The sequence below is a fragment of the Penicillium citrinum genome (assembly GCF_028827155.1).
Source record: "Penicillium citrinum strain IBT 23319 chromosome Unknown utg000001l:1.0-4955037.0:1.0-4956770.0, whole genome shotgun sequence".
Classification (NCBI taxonomy): domain Eukaryota; kingdom Fungi; phylum Ascomycota; class Eurotiomycetes; order Eurotiales; family Aspergillaceae; genus Penicillium; species Penicillium citrinum.
In genome coordinates this window covers 3,054,671-3,073,274 of record NW_026622686.1, presented here as the reverse complement: position 1 = coordinate 3,073,274, position 18,604 = coordinate 3,054,671, and the positions used below count along the sequence as shown (strand labels likewise).

General features: G+C 47.6%; 6 protein-coding genes across 6 annotated transcripts; 2 read left to right on the top strand and 4 right to left on the bottom strand.

Annotated features, from left to right (window-relative positions):
- Positions 1-1,059: 1,059 nt before the first annotated feature.
- On the top strand, positions 1,060-3,325 carry N7469_001162 (Zn(II)2Cys6 transcription factor; the record flags this gene model as incomplete). Its single annotated transcript, XM_056640082.1, has 3 exons — positions 1,060-2,112; positions 2,192-2,988; positions 3,064-3,325. 3 exons carry the CDS (start codon positions 1,060-1,062, stop codon positions 3,323-3,325), a joined length of 2,112 nt encoding a protein of 703 aa, XP_056505839.1.
- A 631-nt stretch (positions 3,326-3,956) lies between these two features.
- On the bottom strand, positions 3,957-7,487 carry N7469_001161 (ATP-dependent 3'-5' DNA helicase; the record flags this gene model as incomplete). Its single annotated transcript, XM_056640081.1, has 1 exon — positions 3,957-7,487. One exon carries the CDS (start codon positions 7,485-7,487, stop codon positions 3,957-3,959), a length of 3,531 nt encoding a protein of 1,176 aa, XP_056505838.1.
- An 886-nt stretch (positions 7,488-8,373) lies between these two features.
- N7469_001160 (Trans-aconitate 2-methyltransferase) lies at positions 8,374-9,180 on the top strand (the record flags this gene model as incomplete). Its single annotated transcript, XM_056640080.1, has 1 exon — positions 8,374-9,180. One exon carries the CDS (start codon positions 8,374-8,376, stop codon positions 9,178-9,180), a length of 807 nt encoding a protein of 268 aa, XP_056505837.1.
- Positions 9,181-9,476: 296 nt separating this feature from the next.
- Positions 9,477-12,046, bottom strand: N7469_001159 (uncharacterized protein; the record flags this gene model as incomplete). Its single annotated transcript, XM_056640079.1, has 5 exons — positions 9,477-9,572; positions 9,634-9,932; positions 9,992-10,448; positions 10,506-11,860; positions 12,031-12,046. 5 exons carry the CDS (start codon positions 12,044-12,046, stop codon positions 9,477-9,479), a joined length of 2,223 nt encoding a protein of 740 aa, XP_056505836.1.
- A 990-nt stretch (positions 12,047-13,036) lies between these two features.
- Positions 13,037-14,157, bottom strand: N7469_001158 (Yip1 domain protein; the record flags this gene model as incomplete). The annotated part of the gene is made up of 4 exons (XM_056640078.1): positions 13,037-13,286; positions 13,359-13,508; positions 13,578-13,992; positions 14,070-14,157. The coding sequence occupies 4 exons, from the start codon at positions 14,155-14,157 to the stop codon at positions 13,037-13,039; spliced, it is 903 nt and encodes a 300-aa protein (XP_056505835.1).
- A 607-nt stretch (positions 14,158-14,764) lies between these two features.
- On the bottom strand, positions 14,765-16,438 carry N7469_001157 (xenobiotic compound monooxygenase, DszA family; the record flags this gene model as incomplete). Its single annotated transcript, XM_056640077.1, has 4 exons — positions 14,765-15,695; positions 15,765-16,012; positions 16,076-16,264; positions 16,319-16,438. 4 exons carry the CDS (start codon positions 16,436-16,438, stop codon positions 14,765-14,767), a joined length of 1,488 nt encoding a protein of 495 aa, XP_056505834.1.
- Positions 16,439-18,604: the final 2,166 nt, after the last annotated feature.

Sequence of the window (18,604 nt, the reverse complement as noted above, 5' to 3'; positions counted from 1 at the left end):
ATGCGCGATCCAGTAAAATGAGTAATTGACGGACGCTCTACTATGCTGTAATCATGTCAGGATCGTCCCCTCTCTCCCCTCTTCCCTCTCGTTCGTTGAAGGCTCGAGCCACCCCCATCTGCAAATGCAAGCCCTAAGAAACTGAATTTCCCGGTGATATCACTGCCCTGTGGCTTGCGAGGATCGTCATCCAGAAAACATCCGCCCCCTTTCAAGTTCACCGAGACCCGAGGCTCGTGGAGATCTTCTGACTAAGGATTAAGGATAAAAATAAGCCCAGAGGATGATCCCCAACTAGAGTGGAGAAGAAAGGGGCCATCGAAGCAGTGCGACATTACGGATCTGTGATACTACGCTGTGAATCTCCGAACTCCCTCCCCTCCCCCCCTAATCAGTCCTTTCTCCCCTGATGGTCATTTTGGCTATCAAAAGGACAAGTTGGCTATGCAGTCCTAGATAAAATTGATTGAGCTCTGCGAGTATCCGTACACAAATCAGCTGTTAGGGCCAAGCTGCATTGAGTAGTATCCTACTAGTAACTAATAAAGATTTAGAACATGGGAAAGTTCCAATATCAGTTCATGGAAGAACTACATATGTAGTATTTAGAAGTGAATAACTGGAAGAAATAAAGGCACGAGATTCAAGGGCTAGTTCGTATGGTTCGTATTGAATTGTGGACCGGAGTCGGGACCCGGAAAGCCAAGAAGATTCATAAATATCAAAAGGAAAAAAAGATAGAAAGGTTTTCCTTACTCCGTAGATGACTCTTTTAATCTCCGCACATTCCAATCCTCTTTATTCTTGGTTCCAATAGTCTGGGTCAACCTCACCCCACCTCCTACGCTTGTCAAGTCTACACCTTTTTGACACTTTTCTTCCAACTTCCTTTAGTTTGTCTTTTGAGTTTCCCTCATTCTTCTTGATCTTTCGGGTTGTACTCTTCTCTTTGATCGTATTTTGCGTCTTCTAAAATTGTCTACGATGCAATTTCCTGTTCGAAATACATGCTGAGTTGAAGGGGGGATCCACGTCGACGGGGAACCATCCGAATCCATTATGGCGCAGTCATATCATCAGCCGCAAGCCGCTTTGGCCGGCTTTCTAGATTCAATGCAGCAGGACTCAGGCATGTCGGCCTATTCGCTCTTTGGACCAACGCAGTATCCCGACAGCGTCGCGTTTTGGCATGATCCCTCCGCCGCTCCGGCGATGGCCGTACCCGCTCCACCATACCCGCCAAAGCAGCCGACTCTACTTCAACCCATCCCAGATCAGAAAAAGCATAAGCGCACTCGAAGTGGCTGCTTCACTTGTCGTGCGCGTCGAATCAAGTGCGATGAATCCCGTCCCGTTTGTGAGCGTTGTAGGAAAGGTAGTCGAGACTGCGTCTATCCGTCTCCCACAGGATCTGTCTCTAAGACTGGAGGTCGTGCCGTGGGGAAATCGCGTGGTACTCGCCCACCATCGCAAGGTAGTGATTCTACTGGAAAGCAAGATGCTGAAACTGTGAGCCCCTTGGAACCTATCATCGATGAAGATGAACCCGACAGTGCCGGTCCGGGATGGCAGCCATCACCACCAGCCAGTGGTGTCCAATCTCGTCCCGATTTAAACAGAAGCCAGAGTGGTCAATCAGTCTATAAACCCTCAAAGCAAACGCCCGAGCCTGAAAATTTCAACAACTTGGATCCTGGTAGTTCACCCTCTACTGAGTCATCTTCGCGCTTTGAATCAGTGAGTGTACGATCAGCTAGCATTAGCCATACAACCCTCGACCTTCTAAACTCAACTCGTTTATCGGATGATCTGCGCTTTTATCTGAATTATCATCAAGAGTTCATCTCGCATGAGCACTTTTTCTTGAGATCGGGGAGTGATAACTTCATTCATGGCAGCATCATTGAGCTTGCTATGGGCTATGACCCATTGCTATATGCCCTTGTGGGATTTGCCGCCTATCATCATACCTTACACATCCCAGGAGGAAAGCTTTATACTTTCCTGAAATACTATAATAAAGCTCTGGTCCTTTTACGGAAATCACTAGGTTCTGGAGAAGAGCATACGGAAGCAACATTATGCACTGTTCTCGTTTTGACAACCTTTGAGGTATTTCTCTCTCCAGTGAATCAGTAGCGGTTTGGTTGATGCGTGGTCCATTTTTGCTAACTCATATCATCATTTGTAGGAATACATCGGAGATTGGGTGAATCTGATCGATCATCACCAAGCATCTCATGCACTCGTTCGAGAAATTTTGACGCCAGAGTCATCAAATACGGTTCCCTTACACACCAACATCTTTTTATGGTACGCACGCTTCGACATCGTTGTAGGAATAGTCGCCGGCACCGAAGCAGTTCTCCCTCGAGAATGGTACATTGGAAAGGAACAATACGACGCAGAACAAGCAGCTCTTTATCCCAACGATCCTGCAAAGCAGCTTGCTTTAGTCGCCTCAATAAATCGCCGGTTCGGTTTAGAGATGGCGTCCTTGTATGCGAGACTATCTCGTGGTCTAATTCCCATGGACCAGTTCGTTATTCAGAATCAACAACTGGGCCAAACTATGGAGCGTGCAAAGAATATCATCAGGAAATTCGACAATTCCGAACACACTGTCTCATCTTATCCAAATAAACAACCTTTGACTGAGTTTGATATCGTGGATCCATACGTTCCCGGTGTGCTCCATACGGGACCATTATGGGATGCAAATTATGCGTGGATTGATCTTCTCTCCACGGAATTGATGTTCAAGTATCAGACAATGCTTGCTTTGAGACAACCTCTCCTCCCAGAATTGCAAAGCCTGGCATTTGAACAATGTCGACTCCTCGAGACTATCGACCGTTGGCCGAACAAAGGTTATGGGCACTGCATTGGGTTCAAAAATAGTATCGGTCTAGCCAGCATGTTCCTCACTAAAGACCACAAGCACCAAATGTGGTCACGGCATAAGCTGGCTATGATGGAACAAAATGGGTGAGTAAAACTAATCAAACCATTACGCCTGAAAATCTTCGCATCTTCATGCTAAATCTTTTCCTAATCGAATAGCTACATTATCCCCCCGAAATTCCGCGAAGCACTCGGCGCTATCTGGCAACTCCCTGAACTCGCACATTGGTGGCTCCCAAATGACGAAGGATACTATGAAATCATCCGCGAAATCCGTGCCCTATCAGCAGAGCGTATGAGCCAACCTCGCGACGATTTTCGCGAAAACGTGAGAGATATGAAATCATTATTCTGGAAGCTGAATATCGACGATCAAGATGATGAGAATAGTCCTTCGAGTAGCCATAGTGGCATGCCTTGAAGTACCCATCCACACAAATACCGCCATACTATATTCTATTTGGAGAGCTGGTGATGTCTTGGATTCAACGCTCACATCTACACACCGCAATCTTCCAAGCAGTCATACTGGCTTTCGAAACGACCATTTTATCACCTGTATTCACATAGATGAGAATTTTTCATGCTCAGTTTCTGTCTGTCAGGCGAACACATTCTCCCAAAAGCCTTGCTCGCAAAAAACTACTCTTTGCATACACTTTTTCGCGCGCATACTCTGTTCTCATCAACTTGCTCACTTTTCTGCCTTTTTTCTTCTTCTTTTGTATACCCACTCCTGTCATCAGCCTTCAGCATTCTACTTTTCGTTTCTTGGTTTGACTCTTCCTTACCATCTTCATTTTCTGGTTTTTGCATGGTTTCCTTCGGTCATGACTTGATGTGTACATTTATTATACCCAGCCGCTTGGACATCATTGAACAAATACTAATAGCATTCGTTTTGGGTTCCTCTTCGATGCTTTCTATGTTCGGGTTTCAGAATGATAGAATCATGATGAAATACTAATACACAAATACCAGATTTCGTGATATGTTGTTCGTTTCAGATGTACATTTTTCTCGAAAGCAATTTGGGCATTGCCAGCGCAACTTCATGATGCTTCTCCATTATTGATGTCCTTGCTAGCCTTCGGGTGTACCTCTTCAGGGCTGCAGCCGGATTTCCACGGCACATTTTTTGCTTGAATGACTGTTTCCAGACCACCAGCTAGCTCTCCGGCATTGAACTCTTCTCCATTGAGTTCCTCTCCCCACGGCAACGAATCGACATCTATCTCCCACCCAAGCAGACACCGCAGAATAACACCAGCCCCAGCCTTACTCATAACAACGTTCATTTCTTTGCAACGCTCATCACAGCAGCATTCGATACATCCTTGAGGCAAAATGCAAGTGCAATTCTCAATCCGCGTCACGGCACGGCGTAAAAGCAACCCGATGAACTCAAATGCTTTACTCGCAATACCGGAACCACAAGATCCGCCCTTGGCATCATAGAAAGTCAAACGCGCGGGTCGCTGGCGCTTGGGCGGTTGAAGTGCTTTTTTCATCTTCTCCTGCTCGGCGTCATCATTGGCGCGACTGAGTGCACGACCCAGTTCCTTCTTGGCGACCTTACATTCTGTACGCACATCGCCCGGCGAGGAAATGACAAAGGACGGGAGAAGGGAAAGAACCGCATGTTCTGCGGCATGAATTGCAGCAGCGATATTGAGGTTGTGGGACTCGAGGATCTCAATTGCGTGGGAGGGCACGTCGAGCCACATGCCCTTAGTGAGAATGTCAATAGGCGGGTTATCGACGGCAACGGCATCAAGAACACGGCCTCGTTTGTCGATTTTGAAGAATCCGTATACCACGGCGTGGATCTGGACAGCGCCGAAGTAAGCCCGAGATCCGGAGGGATCGGTGCTGACTAGACGCATCGTTTCTGTTTCGATAGGGTCGATGTCGGTATAGTCTCGTTGCATTGTGCTCCAGTCTACATTCACACGAAGCACACGCGCGAAGAATTTCTCGGTGTTCAACTCTTTAACAAGATACGTTTGACCTTGATGAAGGAAAATGCCACCTTCGTAGATGGTGAAGAAGGCACGTGAGGCCTCTACTTCTTCAAGCACAGTGTTACGGTCATTCGTTGTGTCGATTACCGCAAAGTGCTGATCTTCTGTGTCGCGAATTGAAACACATCGAGAAGGATGAGGCCGGAATCGGTTATGGCAATGATAGAACCCCATACTATCCTTGATCAAACGTGTTGCTGCAAGAGCAAAGAGTTGTTTACCAAAGTATTCCCAGTCTTCATCTGGCCGAATAGGCATCTCAAACGCAGCGCACTGGATATGTCCTTCTTGAATGAGCTCGTTGGCCAAGTCAATCTGTAACTCGCAGTTTGGTCGAGTGAATATCTCATCCGGATTCTGCATGTAGTGCTGGTCCGTTGGATATCTGTCCCCGACGAGTACGGACAAGGAATCTTTGTTTCGTCGCCCAGCCCGACCACTTTGCTGTCGCAGGTTGGAGATTGAGTAAGGGAAACCCATGGTTATGACTGCGTCAAGGGAGCCTATGTCAACGCCTAGTTCCAGAGCGTTGGTGGCTACAATTCCCATCAGTTTACCCTCAAACATTTCCTTCTCAATCCGGCGGCGATCTTGAGGGCTATAGCCACCTCGATAACCCATTACCATGTTGCCAACAGCCGCTCTTTCGAGAGCTTTGAATTCATTGCGTACAGCCTGTAAGAGAACCTCGCAGAGATGTCGGATTCGGCAGAACGCTATTACCCTCACACCTCGAAGGACAAGCTGGCAAAAAAGTCTCGCTGTCTCAGCGACGCTATCACCACGTCCTGAAGTTGGGTCTGCTGGGTCTTTAAATGGCGTATTCCAGCATATGAATTCTTTGCGGCCTGATGGAGATCCATCGAAGTCCACTAATTTCACGTCTTCGATTCCAAAGACTGATTTCATGTGCTGTTCAGGGTTCGCGACTGTGGCGGAGCAGGAGATGAACTTCACATGTCTGTTTCCCACTGCCGCGCAAATTCTACGAAGTCGCCGCATGATGAAAGCAACATGCGAGCCAAATAACCCATTGTAAACATGCAATTCGTCGACTACAACGAATTTGAGATTCTTCAAAAAAGTGCGCCACGCACTTTCATGTGGCAAGATGGTAATATGTAGCATGTCAGGATTGGTGAAGATGATCCGCGCCTCGTCACGAATGAGGTTACGATTGCTCATGGGCGTATCTCCATCGAATGTTTCGACCATTGTGTGCTGCAGACCATTCATATACTGAAGTAGATCCGTCATGCTACGCCGTTGGTCCTGCGCCAGGGCCTTTGTAGGGAAAATGTACATACCCCTGCTATCAGGGTCTTTCTCCAGTTCGTGAAGCATTGGAATTTGATAGATGAGTGACTTTCCCGAGCTTGTTGACGTTGAGACAATAACATTGTGACCGTCATATAAGTTATTGATTGCTTCTGCTTGGTGGGAATAAAGCTGGGTGATTCCTTTTGTATTGTAGAGAGCGTTGACCATATCTTGCGAGAGCTGAAAATTCAAGTCGCCGTAAACCGGGGATTGAGCATCAAATACGCGATGACCTTCCGGTACAATCTGGGCGTGGTACCACTTCATTTCCCGGATTTCGGTGATGATTTCAGCAATAGACTTTCGATCCTTTGGTATGGTAGTCGGTATTATTGACCCTGTGGCAGTCTTCACAGTATCTGGGGGCGCCGGCAAGAAAGTATTCTTCTCGTCTTCAAGTATCAGAGCAGGGTCAATGCCTTGATCTTCACATCGAACTAGGAAAGCGTCGATAGCATCTGTGAACTTCGTGTTGCGCTTTTCAATCAAGGACAGCATCTGCTTCTGGCTGTAAACTGGCATTTTCAGATCTTCATCTTTCATTCGGCGCACTGGCTTCGACGGCTCGCCAGTTTTGGGGTGGAGAACCTCTCGCTTGAGATCCCCGTCAAGAAATTCAAAGAGTAAAACGTAATTGCCAAACTCGTGGTTCTGGAAGGCACCAGAGCTAGCAAGATCTTCCGCATTAAGAGAGCCATGACGTCTATGTAGACCGTATTCAATTGTCTCTCTGTCTCCGACTGTCATGACCTCTAGACTTGCTTCATCGACATATTCGAACCGCACTGCTCGCGGAACCAAGGCCTTGACTCTGGCCACGTCCTCCACAGTGAGATCTCTCCCTTTGCCAAGCTGTGCTTGAACTGCTTTGCTAATATTGTCAAAAGTCGTAGCAAAGTGCTTGCGCGTGCAGCAAAAAGTATAGACCAGATTCAAGGCGCGATGTGTCTGCGAAAGTTGTTTGAAGACATCCGGCCATGGTGCCGATGGGGTTCGCTTATTCGGGGGTTCTGAATTATCATTTGAGGCTTTTTGGTTGTTTTTTCCTGCTTTTCGCTTTTTGTTTGGGCCACTCTTCACGGGCTGAGGTTCTTGTACACTAGGAGACTCAGGCTTGATAGGATCCGAGTTGCCAACGGTTGCCGCGTTTGCTGCGGTGCTCCCAGGAATTGGGGTGACTTCATCCTGCAAAGCTTTTCGTTTGAGGTCAATCGTGCTTGATCTTGGAGGATCCGCCATTCTGGTGGTCCATAGTTGTCATCTGTCAAACAAGCGTTCAAGGAAGCGTGCATGTTACTCAAAGATGATGCGCAGTGAAAGCAAGGATACGCGTGGTCACGTGTGCCAATATAGCCCGATTTGGCAACCGCCACGAGATTCAATGAGCAATCATCATGGCTAATGAATAGCAATAATACTCTTTCCAAGGCTACAAACTATGTCAGGGTCATCTTAACCACAATGAGGTTCCTGGATGGCTCAATACTTTTTTAAGACTATCTAGGAAGACAGGGGCCATGCCAAATAAGAACTTGGAAGAGCCGATCGTTCTCCACCACCTGGGCACTACGCTAAGTATTCAACAACCTGAATACAATATTACAGTAGTAAGAGAAGCGTGGCTTCATTCCCAAGCTCATTCAAATACTTCATACAATCAAAACTCACAACTGAAAAGGGGGTTCTACAGACAAATAGAGATCAAAATCGGCGATTTCTAATCTTCATAAATTCGGCATTCCGTCCGAGGACCCTGCCGATAATCGGCAGTTTCACTCGCGACTCCAAGTTCAACATCATATACGAATGGGCTCTACGTGGGAACGAACCTCCTGCTTCAACTATTTCCCCGATTCAGGAGTCTGGCAACTACTTTACCTGACATTTATGCGGTGGTCGGTACAAGACCTTCGACTTCCTCTGACATCGACTTCAAGTTAGAAACCATAACTATTTAAGTCGAAGTATTTGGTCTCCTCATCTCTTGATCTCTTCAATATCAACCGTGGACAGAGATATCGAAGACTCTCCCACAAGCATGATCTGCCAAATACAATCATCATCGAAAAGATTGTTGCAAGTTTCTCAGAAAGTCCTTTTCAACCCGGCCATCCTCTACAGGACAATGGCCACATCAACCTCATCAGAGACCAACTCCTTAAAAGACTGGAGTGCAGCACAATACCTCAAATTTGAGGATGAGCGTACGCTCCCTGCTCGTGATCTACTATCTAGAGTCTCACTCGCATCTCCCAAACGCATAGTCGATCTGGGTTGTGGCCCAGCCAACTCGACCGCCGTCATTCAGTCCCGCTATCCAGACGCCCAGCTAGTGGGGATTGATTCTTCCCCGGATATGATCCGCAAAGCCAAGACAACACTTCCACACCTTGACTTTTCAGTCCAGGATCTAACCACCTACACGCCTGAAGGCGCAGTTGACCTCTTCTATTCCAATGCCGTGTTTCAATGGCTGAAGAAAGAAGATCGTTTCGAAATTGTTAAGAGACTTATGGCCACACAACCATCTGGCGGTGTCTTTGCCCTCCAGGTTCCTGATAACCTTGCAGAGCCATCGCATGTTTTAATGCGCGAGACTGCTGCCTCTGGCCCATGGGCGGCGAAGCTTGCGAGCGTTGGTCGAGATACGTTTCAGACTCCACAGGAGATCTATGATCAACTCATACCTGTTTCTTCCCAGGTCAATATTTTCCATACCAGTTACTACCACTCCCTTGAGAACCACGAGGCTATTATCGAGTGGGTGAAAGGTACTGGATTGCGACCATTTGTGGACCCTTTGCAACTGGAAGAGAAGGAGGGGTTCTTGAAGGCATATCTGGCGGGTCTGCAAAAGGTGTATCCGACTTGTGCTGATGGTCGAGTGTTGCTACGCTATCCTCGGTTGTTTGTAGTTGCTGTTAAGAATTAAAGCTGATCCAAGGGCCAGTCAACCTAATGATAATTATTTCAATTTCGTGCATATCCAATGTGCCCCTAGTACTAGGGCTCTTCGACCCCTAATAGACGACAAGGTCAGGCGTGGATCCTTTACTCAAGAAAACTCTGTACCAGTAGAATGCTTGCAACATATGAAATTGATAATCGCTAATAATCAGGTATCGCACACCGTAGTGATCGCGCAAACTCCAGATGTAACTCCAGATGCACCGAACCCTAGTTTACTCTTCTCTCGCGCTTTAAATCACAGACCCCGTCGTCTAAAGTTTACTCGTCTTCATCGTCGCCCTCGTCCTCTTCTTCCCCAGTCAACAATTTCCTTATAGTCTTGTATAGATCCAATGCGTAAGATTCATTGGGGGTCTAGTGAGAAAGGTGAGAGGCTGAAATACATATCATCGGAGTTGGAAAGCTGGGGACTTACGCGAAGTAGCAAAGGAACGGTACGGCCCTCTTCCGTGCTGGCCAGGAAGATTTGTTTGTTGGTAGGAGCCTTATTTTTGGCATCACCATAGTTCATGCCCTCAAAGACAGGGCTGTTTAGCATCACTCGAAGGGCACCGTCGGCACGCATAATCATGCGGCCAACCTGCTTGCCATTAACGTCTCGAGCATTGACCTTGAATGTACCAAGGCCTCTTTCCTTCCACTCGCCAGCGGTAAATGAGAAAAGCTTGGCCTTGCACGCAAAGATAGTCTTCTCTCCTTCCTCGCCAGTTTCGACTGCATTGGAATATTAGTCCATCCGAAAGTAGTACATGGGCGGTATCACGATAACATACTGGTCTGTTCGAAGAACCGCTCATCAGTTTTAGCCGCCTCAAAAGTGTTGGTTTCATCCTCGCCCTCGCCCTCCTCTTCTTCGTTCTCGGACTCCTCAGCACCCAATGGTTTGGATTTAGTTTCACCAAACGTCGAAGAGACATTTGGAGAGGCGAAGCTTGTTTTTCCAGCAGCAGACGCAAATCCACCTCCGATTCCACCAAATCCTGTCGTGCTGGGGGCAGCCGCGAAGGGACTAGCAGATTTGAACACGGACGATGTTGATGCTCCAAGTGTGCCAAAAGGAGACTTTTCAGAGCCGGCGAATCCCCCAAGTGCAGATCCTGCGAATGCAGAACTTGACGCGGGCTTGTCAGTGGTACCAGGCGTTTCGGTAGATGAAGGCGGTTTTACGCCGGCCAGTTTGGCAAACGGCGAATCAGCTGCTGCGCTGGCGAAAGCGCTGGCGGAGAAGAGCTGGAATACCGGTCAGTTGGAGTAAGAGAAGGACAGATATAATAACGGCGAACCGACCTTATTGGTTTTGCTTTCGCGCTCTTCCGAATCATCACGGTGTCGCTTCTTCTCTCTTTCATCCTCAGCTGTGGACTTTGTAGAGTCCTTGCCCACACCGGTTTCCTGAGATGAATCTTCGTTTATCTCTGCTTTCTTAGGAGATGCGCGTTCGAGCTGTTCCCGGCTTCGCTTCTTGTTTAAGCCTTTGCGAATATCGCTGGTTTCGGAATTCGAGGTTTCCTGTGATAAGGTGTCGGTGTTAATGTTGTTCTCAATCCAGATTCCTGGCTGTTTGGGTATGGGACTTGGACTCCGATCGTTCGAATGGGTCTCAGGGTCAATTGTGGATTCCAATGGCTTCTCCTGGGGCTTGGAAATATCCTTGAGTTCATCAGGGTCTTGCAAAGAGCCTTCATCTTGCTCAAGCTCCACTTTTGGGGGATTATGAACTGTCGTTTCAGCATTTGGGCTTCCCACGGACACTTCATATCTGCTTCGGGAAATAGAGGCATGGGAATCACAATTATCATCTGATTGTGACTTTGGATCGCCCTCAAATTCTCCCGACCCGCTGGATACATCCTCGCGAGTCGGTTGATCCTCATTGGACTTTGTTTCCGGTGATATGTTGGGATCCTTTGGGCTATGGGGTAGATCAAATGAGGAGTATGCCGGGGGTTCAATGCTTGCTGAAGATCCAGGGCTGTCAAGATTCCTAGGGCCTGATGCGTCTTCGCTCGGTGTACGCTCCTGGAGGCTGCAGGTTTCTCCAACTTGCTGAGCTTCCCAGGGCTCAGTATGCTGGGCTCTCACAGGTTCATGACAAAGCTCTCGAGAGTTTCTCGTTTCTGGTTTCCTGAATTCTTCGAGCCAAAAGCTAGAACTATCTCCGTCGGATCCTCCAGAACGCTCATCAGATGCTTCAAACTCGGAGTCGCCGGGCAAATCTGAATTCTCTGCAGATCTTCGGAAGTTCGCAGAACTATCCACATGTGTCTCCAGGCATTCCATTTGGGGCACTTTGACGACGGGGTCTTCCTTGGCCAAGTCCTTCTGGGGGGCCGGGAGGGGGTGCTCGGGTTTACATTTAGATTCACTCACGTTTTGGGACATATTGGCAGCGTTTGTATCCTTGCTCTGGGCAAGCTCGGGATTCTGTCCGTCGTTGGGCGTGGTTTCCCGTGATCGCTTCCTTCTGTCGTCGCCATTCTCGGGGGAATCATGCGGGCCATCGCGCGATTCTTCGAAAGATCGCTTTCTGCCATTCTCTTTGTATGGCATCGACTCGATGCTCGTTTCCTTGAGCTGCTTGCGAACGGGACGCTCGCCACCGTCATTGTCGGAGGGTGGGGACTGGGGATGTTGGGTGGTCACTGCGTAAAGATAAACTCTGTCAGATCTTGGAAATGCTCGAATAACGCAAGTATAGACAGAATAGGGCCCGGGTATACGAGAATGAAGTAGTATCGCAGAGGAACGACACCGGATGAAAGCGCAACAGCCAAAGAGGGCCATGATGGAACTCGCTCGCCAGGCCGCTTACCCGCCGGCTCTGCCATGGTGCTCTGCTCTCTCCGCTCAAGTCTCCCCTGCGACACTCGCAACAAACTCTGTGATACGTAGATCTTCTTCTGCCGCAGCTCACGCAGGCTGTAAGGCACTCACCACCTGCCGAAGGCTTTGACTCATCCGAAATGGAGGCCATGGTACACGGTCGTTGCTCAAAGACTGAGCTATGGGCGGAGTGGATGTTGCACCTAATGCTTGAGTCGTATATTGGAAGATGAGGCGCTGGACCAAGACAAATTAGTGACCGGAGAGAGAGGTAGGCCGATTCAAGCAAGTCAATTCAAAGTCAATAATCTGGTGTGGGTGGAAGGAAAAAGAGAGAAAGGGAAGTCGAAAGGAGGAAGTCTTCAACTGTTGTTGTCCGGTCACCGCTCCGCCCCGCAGCAAACGATTTAACGTCGACTCCCACAGCCTTCAACAATCATGACAATGGCAATTTAGATGTATAAAACCTGGAGAGATGAACAAGGCTCCCTCAACTATATATCAACGAATTTCATGTTCAAAGCTTCTTAATCGACGATGTCTTTGCAGATACAATTCTGTTCATATGCTCCTGAGTGGGGTGCTTTTTGCCTCAGCCTCAGCGTCATAAGGTTGTTGGTCTGTAATTAGATATGTGTTGGCACATGTTGAATTGCTCAAGTTAGGCTCTGGCTGTGAGTTATAAGGAATATTAGCTTCGTTGTAAAAACAGCCATATATAGAAGTCCGGATTACCGCTGTAATCAATGCCTCAACGGGGTACTAACTAAAAACAACCTCGGAAGCTAACTTAAGAATATTAGAGATACATGATACAGTCACAATCATTTATAGAATAGTAGCAGATATCAGCGGTGAAATTTGACTATGTGTACAAGTGCTAATCGCAATTCAACGCAAGAATCCTTCGTGAGATATGAAATGTTTGGGTTCGTTGAACTCCAACATGAGAAGTTCGACCTCTCCCGACTCGAGACCAAGAGAGTTCGCGGTCTCTAACTAATGAAACAGAGGCACCCAATTGCAATATAGAACATGAATAGCGGGTAGACCGCGATACCCACGCGGTTACGGACGATTCCAGAACCGCCCAGGATGCTAACACCGGCTGCCAAGGACCATGCCACGAGTACGAGATAGACGGGAATTCGGGCGATCGTAGGCAGACCGATAGCACTGAGAAGCGCTGCAATGACCAAGGGGAATAATGTGTAGCCGATGATGCAGATTGATTGGAAGAACGAACTAGAGGCAGGAGTAATACATTAGCGTAGGTCCAAGTATTCCAGGCGAACGTCAGGGCCATTTTCAACATACATTTTACCACCAAGGAGCTTGATCTGAAGCGTGACGGCCGCTTCCCCCAGCCATACGATGCAGAAGACTCCCGAGAAGACCGCTGACGATTGGTCTCCGTGTGCGACAGAAAGGAAAAGACTGAGAACCAAACAGAAGATAAGAGGGCCCCTGAGAAAATTAAGCTTGTCAGTATGTGTACCAAAGTCTGAAGCACTCAAGCAGCTCTGATATACATACCAAAGATCCCAATCGCGCAAGCCATCACTCATTCCACCCTGCAGAACCACATCGGCATCTGGCCAGCGTCCCACGAGCCCGCGCAGGTTACGACCAAATCCAGACGCCTCGCCTCTCTCAGCGGCATCATTGATACCACCACCTCCACGCTGCATCATACCTCCGAGTAGATACTTAGGCCACAACACCTGGCGCATCTTCTCTCCAACGGCGACCAAGTCTCGCGACAAGGTTGCCCACACGCTCTCATCGATAGTGTTCTGGGTAGCGCGTCGGTCCTCACCTGGGATTGAGGATGTCAGGTAGTTGCCATATCCGGCGCCCCGTCCACCTCTAGAGTTATCATCTGATTCAATGTTGCCTCGTAGAGGGGCCGTGTCGGAGGTATCGTGCAGGGGGTCGTCGGCATCGATAGCTGTAAGGCGCCCCAGAGGTTAGAAAATCCAGGGACAATTGTATCATGGTTATTGCGATCGCCTTGGAAATACTCACCATCGTCTGCTTCGATCAGGTCGTCATCTAGAAGCGACTCGTCATCGTGAAGGTCGCCATGTGAGTGGCCCGGTTGCACACTAGCCATGATCTATGTGGATGTGTGTTTGCGACAATGATGTAGCAGAGAAAAATTTGAGAGATTCGCCTCCGTAACGAGGATATCTAGAGGAGCAAAGAACGGGGAAGTGAATGAGATGAAGCAATGTTGTTGGACCAGCTATCCCGGAAAGGCTAGAGTGGCATTACGTTGTCTGCCGCGGGTGGTTACCGCCCGTAATATTACCAGGTCCCGTGCTTTTTCCCTACAAAAATGCCGTCACGTATTTTCCATCCCTAATTGGGAGACTGTTTAGGGTTGGAGGTATCTAGAATTGTTGCTTTAACACCCTCAATTGTTTGTGTGAAAGACTTGAAAAGACATATAACGATACTATGATTGCAATAGTTACGATGAACAGTTTGGTCTCGGTTTACTACTAATATTGGTGCATTTTTCAGTAGTTAGTAGTATCTTACTGTAAACTATAGGAAATGATGGCTCAAGAAAGAAATAAAGGCAGAGATCATAAATGACTATCAAACAGCAAACCGAACATTATCAGCAAAATAGTAAGCTAACTACCGATGACGCGGCTTCCCTCGAGCTTTATACCCAGGCATACCTGGGTTCGAGCTCATTCTCCGAACTAACTTTAACTAAGTTCTTTTTCGGCTTCAACATATGGTGCCTCTTCCTGATAAACATCATACTTGTAGCGAGTCGCGGGGTGGTCATCACGAAGCTCCTTTTGACCACGCCCATAAACCTTCTCACGGGCTGTGAGTGGCTCCTCCGAGGGTGATGGGAGCTCTGGGTAAAGTCCACGGTTCCTCAACTCCGGGATCACCAAATCAATCAAATCCTCGAACGTCCCTGGAGTATCGACATGGCCAATATTGAACCCATCAACCCCAGCCTCTTCGACCCAACGTTCCATCTCATCCGCAACAGTAGTGGGGCTTCCAATGGCTAATGGCCCAAGACCGCCAATAGCAGCCTTTTCAGCAACAATGCGAGGTGTCCAGCGTGGAACATCCTTGCTAGTCTTCAGAAGTGAATCTAAAAGGCTGGTCACCCTGTTAGCCTCTAAGGAGTCGGCGGCTGTGATTTCTTGATCCAGAGGAATCTTGGATATGTCAATGCCTGTCCATCCGCTGAAAAGCACCAGGCCACCAATGACTGAGGCATACGTCTTCAACTCCTCATACTTCTCCTGGGCTTCTTCATCGGTTCTTCCCACTATAGCCGTAAAAGTAGCAAAAAACTTAATTGACTGCGGGTCACGACCCTTTTCGGCCGCTAGCTCACGGATTTTCTCGATCTTTGGCCGCAGAACTTCCGGGGAGTGAGAAGAAACAAAGATGGCCTCCGCATGAGTCGAGGCAAAATCCGATCCAGCTGGCGAAGTACCTGCTTGGAAAAGGAATGGTGTTCTCTGCGGTGATGGATCGACGATATGGCGTGTGCTCAAGGAATAGTACTTTCCTGTATGATTAATTTGGCGCACTTTTTCGGGGTCAACGTAGGAGTCCTCTTCGGGGTTAGGCGAAAGTGCATCTGGTGCCCAGGACCCTTCCCACAGTCTATTTTACGGGGAAGCTCAATTAGCCTTGGGGTGTCTCTCAATCAGATACAACTTGACTTTGACATACTTGTAAAGTACTCTCAGGAACTCGTCGGCCTGTTGGTAACGCTCGTCATGTTCAATTGGGCTATCGAGGCCAATTGCCTTAAATGCTGCCTTCTTATATGAAGTGACGATGTTCCAGCCCAATCGACCCTTGGTTAAGTGGTCTAAAGTTGAGAACCGCTTGGCTAGCAGAAATGGTTGTTCAAATGAGGTAGAAGCCGTAATACCAAAAGCGAGGTTCTTAGTAACGGCGGCCATCGCGGAAATAGGCTGGTAGGTACGAGTTAGCTCAGGCCGTCCTCCATTTTTTGGGGATACAGATGTATCGCTCACTATGGTCGGGTCTGTCACAGGCCATTGCGCCGCTCGCCGAATACACTCGTCAATCTTTCCCTCATATGTATCATAGCCTCCAGTGGTATCTGCCAGAAAGAGTGCATTGATTCCTCCGCGCTCCAGTAGCTTTGCCAAATCAATCCAGTATTCTAGTGTGCGCTTACTGGCCGACTTGTCTTTGGGATTCTAGTTTCAGTTAGCAAAAATTGCCATACGAAGCTACTAAGATATGATACTTACTTTCCACTGGCCTGGAGATAAATGTCCCACTGTCGACATATCGAAAGCATTAATCAGGATGTGTTTTCTGCTGCCATTGGCTGTGTCATCTTCGCCACTAGGCTTATTGGTGTCACCCATAGCTTGGAGAAGTATCCTAATGTATATATAATCAAGGTATGAATAAAACTTAGAGAGAACGATATTCAGCTCAAGAATGGTAAATATTTGGTGCAATAAATCAATAGTGTTCTTTGCGAAGGCTGGAGGAAAGAAGCGTGGTTCAAATTTTGTAACACTCGGACATTTCACAACTAACTCGTACCTCCAGGGATCTTGTACTGATATGGCATGCCATTCTCCATGGTGCTGTCAGAACTAGCCGAAAATCCTCCGTGCTGTCGTGCTAGTAGCTGCAGAGGATCAATAATCGGCGTTGCGTATAGCGGGTGAATTATTCGCAATCGGCTCCATTAAGAACGCAATAGTGTCCGAGTTAGCCTAATATACACCTATTCTTGGAGAAGTCTCCAATAAAATAGTCTCCATTTGCCCTACAGAGTTGAGACTTCTTCATTGCTGCTAATAGTGTTGTATCGTCGTATCGCCCTTGAAAAATAGAACGCGAAACTTGGAAGAGGATCATTTTCATAAGGAATCTATATGATACTGCCAAGCAATGATAGCAGTAAGAAACAATGCTTCGATATCGTGTTGATATCCAGTCATGAATACATGTACGTAGCTTTGTATATGTGAACCTCAAACTCGGAAAGTTCCATTAAAAATATTTTCTTAATATATAATATAGTTGCCAAGAGTAATAAAAACCTTCCGGCCCGCCCAAGCTATACAAGATTTCACCATCCTCGATGGGATGACGTGACCCAGCCTTGGAATCTATATTATTCAGTGGCACGGGTGCTTTCTGTACATTGCTCTGGAATTATTCAAGCTTTGTCTGTATAATTGTCATATCACACAGCTTTGGAGGGACAGTGGACAATTGAATATGGGCGTGCGTGTGTGCTTAGGATAGACTTGGCGTGTATATATATGTATATAGATAGGTAGAATGATAGGAGGGGTTCGTCCATAACATTGAATGCGTTCAAATACACAACTCCAACCGCCTACAATGCCGTCAACTCGCCCACAAAGCATCTCTGACTCAGAGAACCAAGAAAACTGTATCCAGTCTGCAATAAGTGTCTATAATAATGGTAATTTCAGCAATATGCGCGCTGCTGCCAGGTCATTTTACGTTCCAGTGAACACTCTCATACACCGTCCACAGGGCATCCCACAGCGCGCCAAAACACGGGCCAATTCGCACAAACTGACCCAATTGGAGGGAGAATAGCTAGTAGATCAGATAAATTCAATGATTTCACGCGTGTCTGCCCGAGTCGCCAGCTGGTGAGAGAAATGGCCGACGCACTGCTTGCAGCGCGTGAAGATCCAGTTCCCAACAAGGTCGACCATCATTGCACCAATGATGGCCATTGTGGGTATACAACTTCATAAAGCGCACACCATCAATTGCCGCACGCTACTTGCGTGGTGATATAAGCCACTTTCGTACACGACCTGCGCCAAAGAGTGCAAAAGACTTTGAACGACAGGCGTTGGCAATCATTTCATCACTACGGTCATAATCCCACGATTCTTCCACCTTATTGAAGGCCCTGCAGCAAATGGCTAAAGGATATCAACAAGTGCTTTTTGAAATAGCCCGTTTGGAGCGTGAGAACGAGCACCTACGTGCTGAAAATGGGCGGTTGGCCTTGGATATGAAGGACGATCTTACAGACAGTAACCAGATGTCGTGTTCATGTGGGCTTGCCGGCTGCGAATGCTTGCAATTAAGACAAAATAAGATAGAAGCCAATACCAACGTATCTGCGGAGAGCGCCGATGTGGGTGAATCGGGTAATCAGAGGCCAGGTTGGAAGTGTGGGCTTTGTAGGAAGCCAGGGTATAAACGCGATAGATGCCCTGATATGGAACCTGCATTAAATTAATACTATCAATTTGAGTATCTCAAAGATCTCAGAGCTTGAAACAATGATTGAATTACGTCGCAATCTACATTGGTGCCGGTAGAGCAACCAACACGAAGTCCGTGTGCGATATTTCACAGGCGCTTGGTACCCGAAATATATGATGAAAAACATCATCAAGATTTATGGTAAAACCGATGCCTTGCTAAATATTTAGAATAATTGTGTCTTCTATGCCGGGTTCAAAATGTTTGCTGTTGGATTAACACCACACGTGACCACGCGGCCATCTCGCGTTGGACAG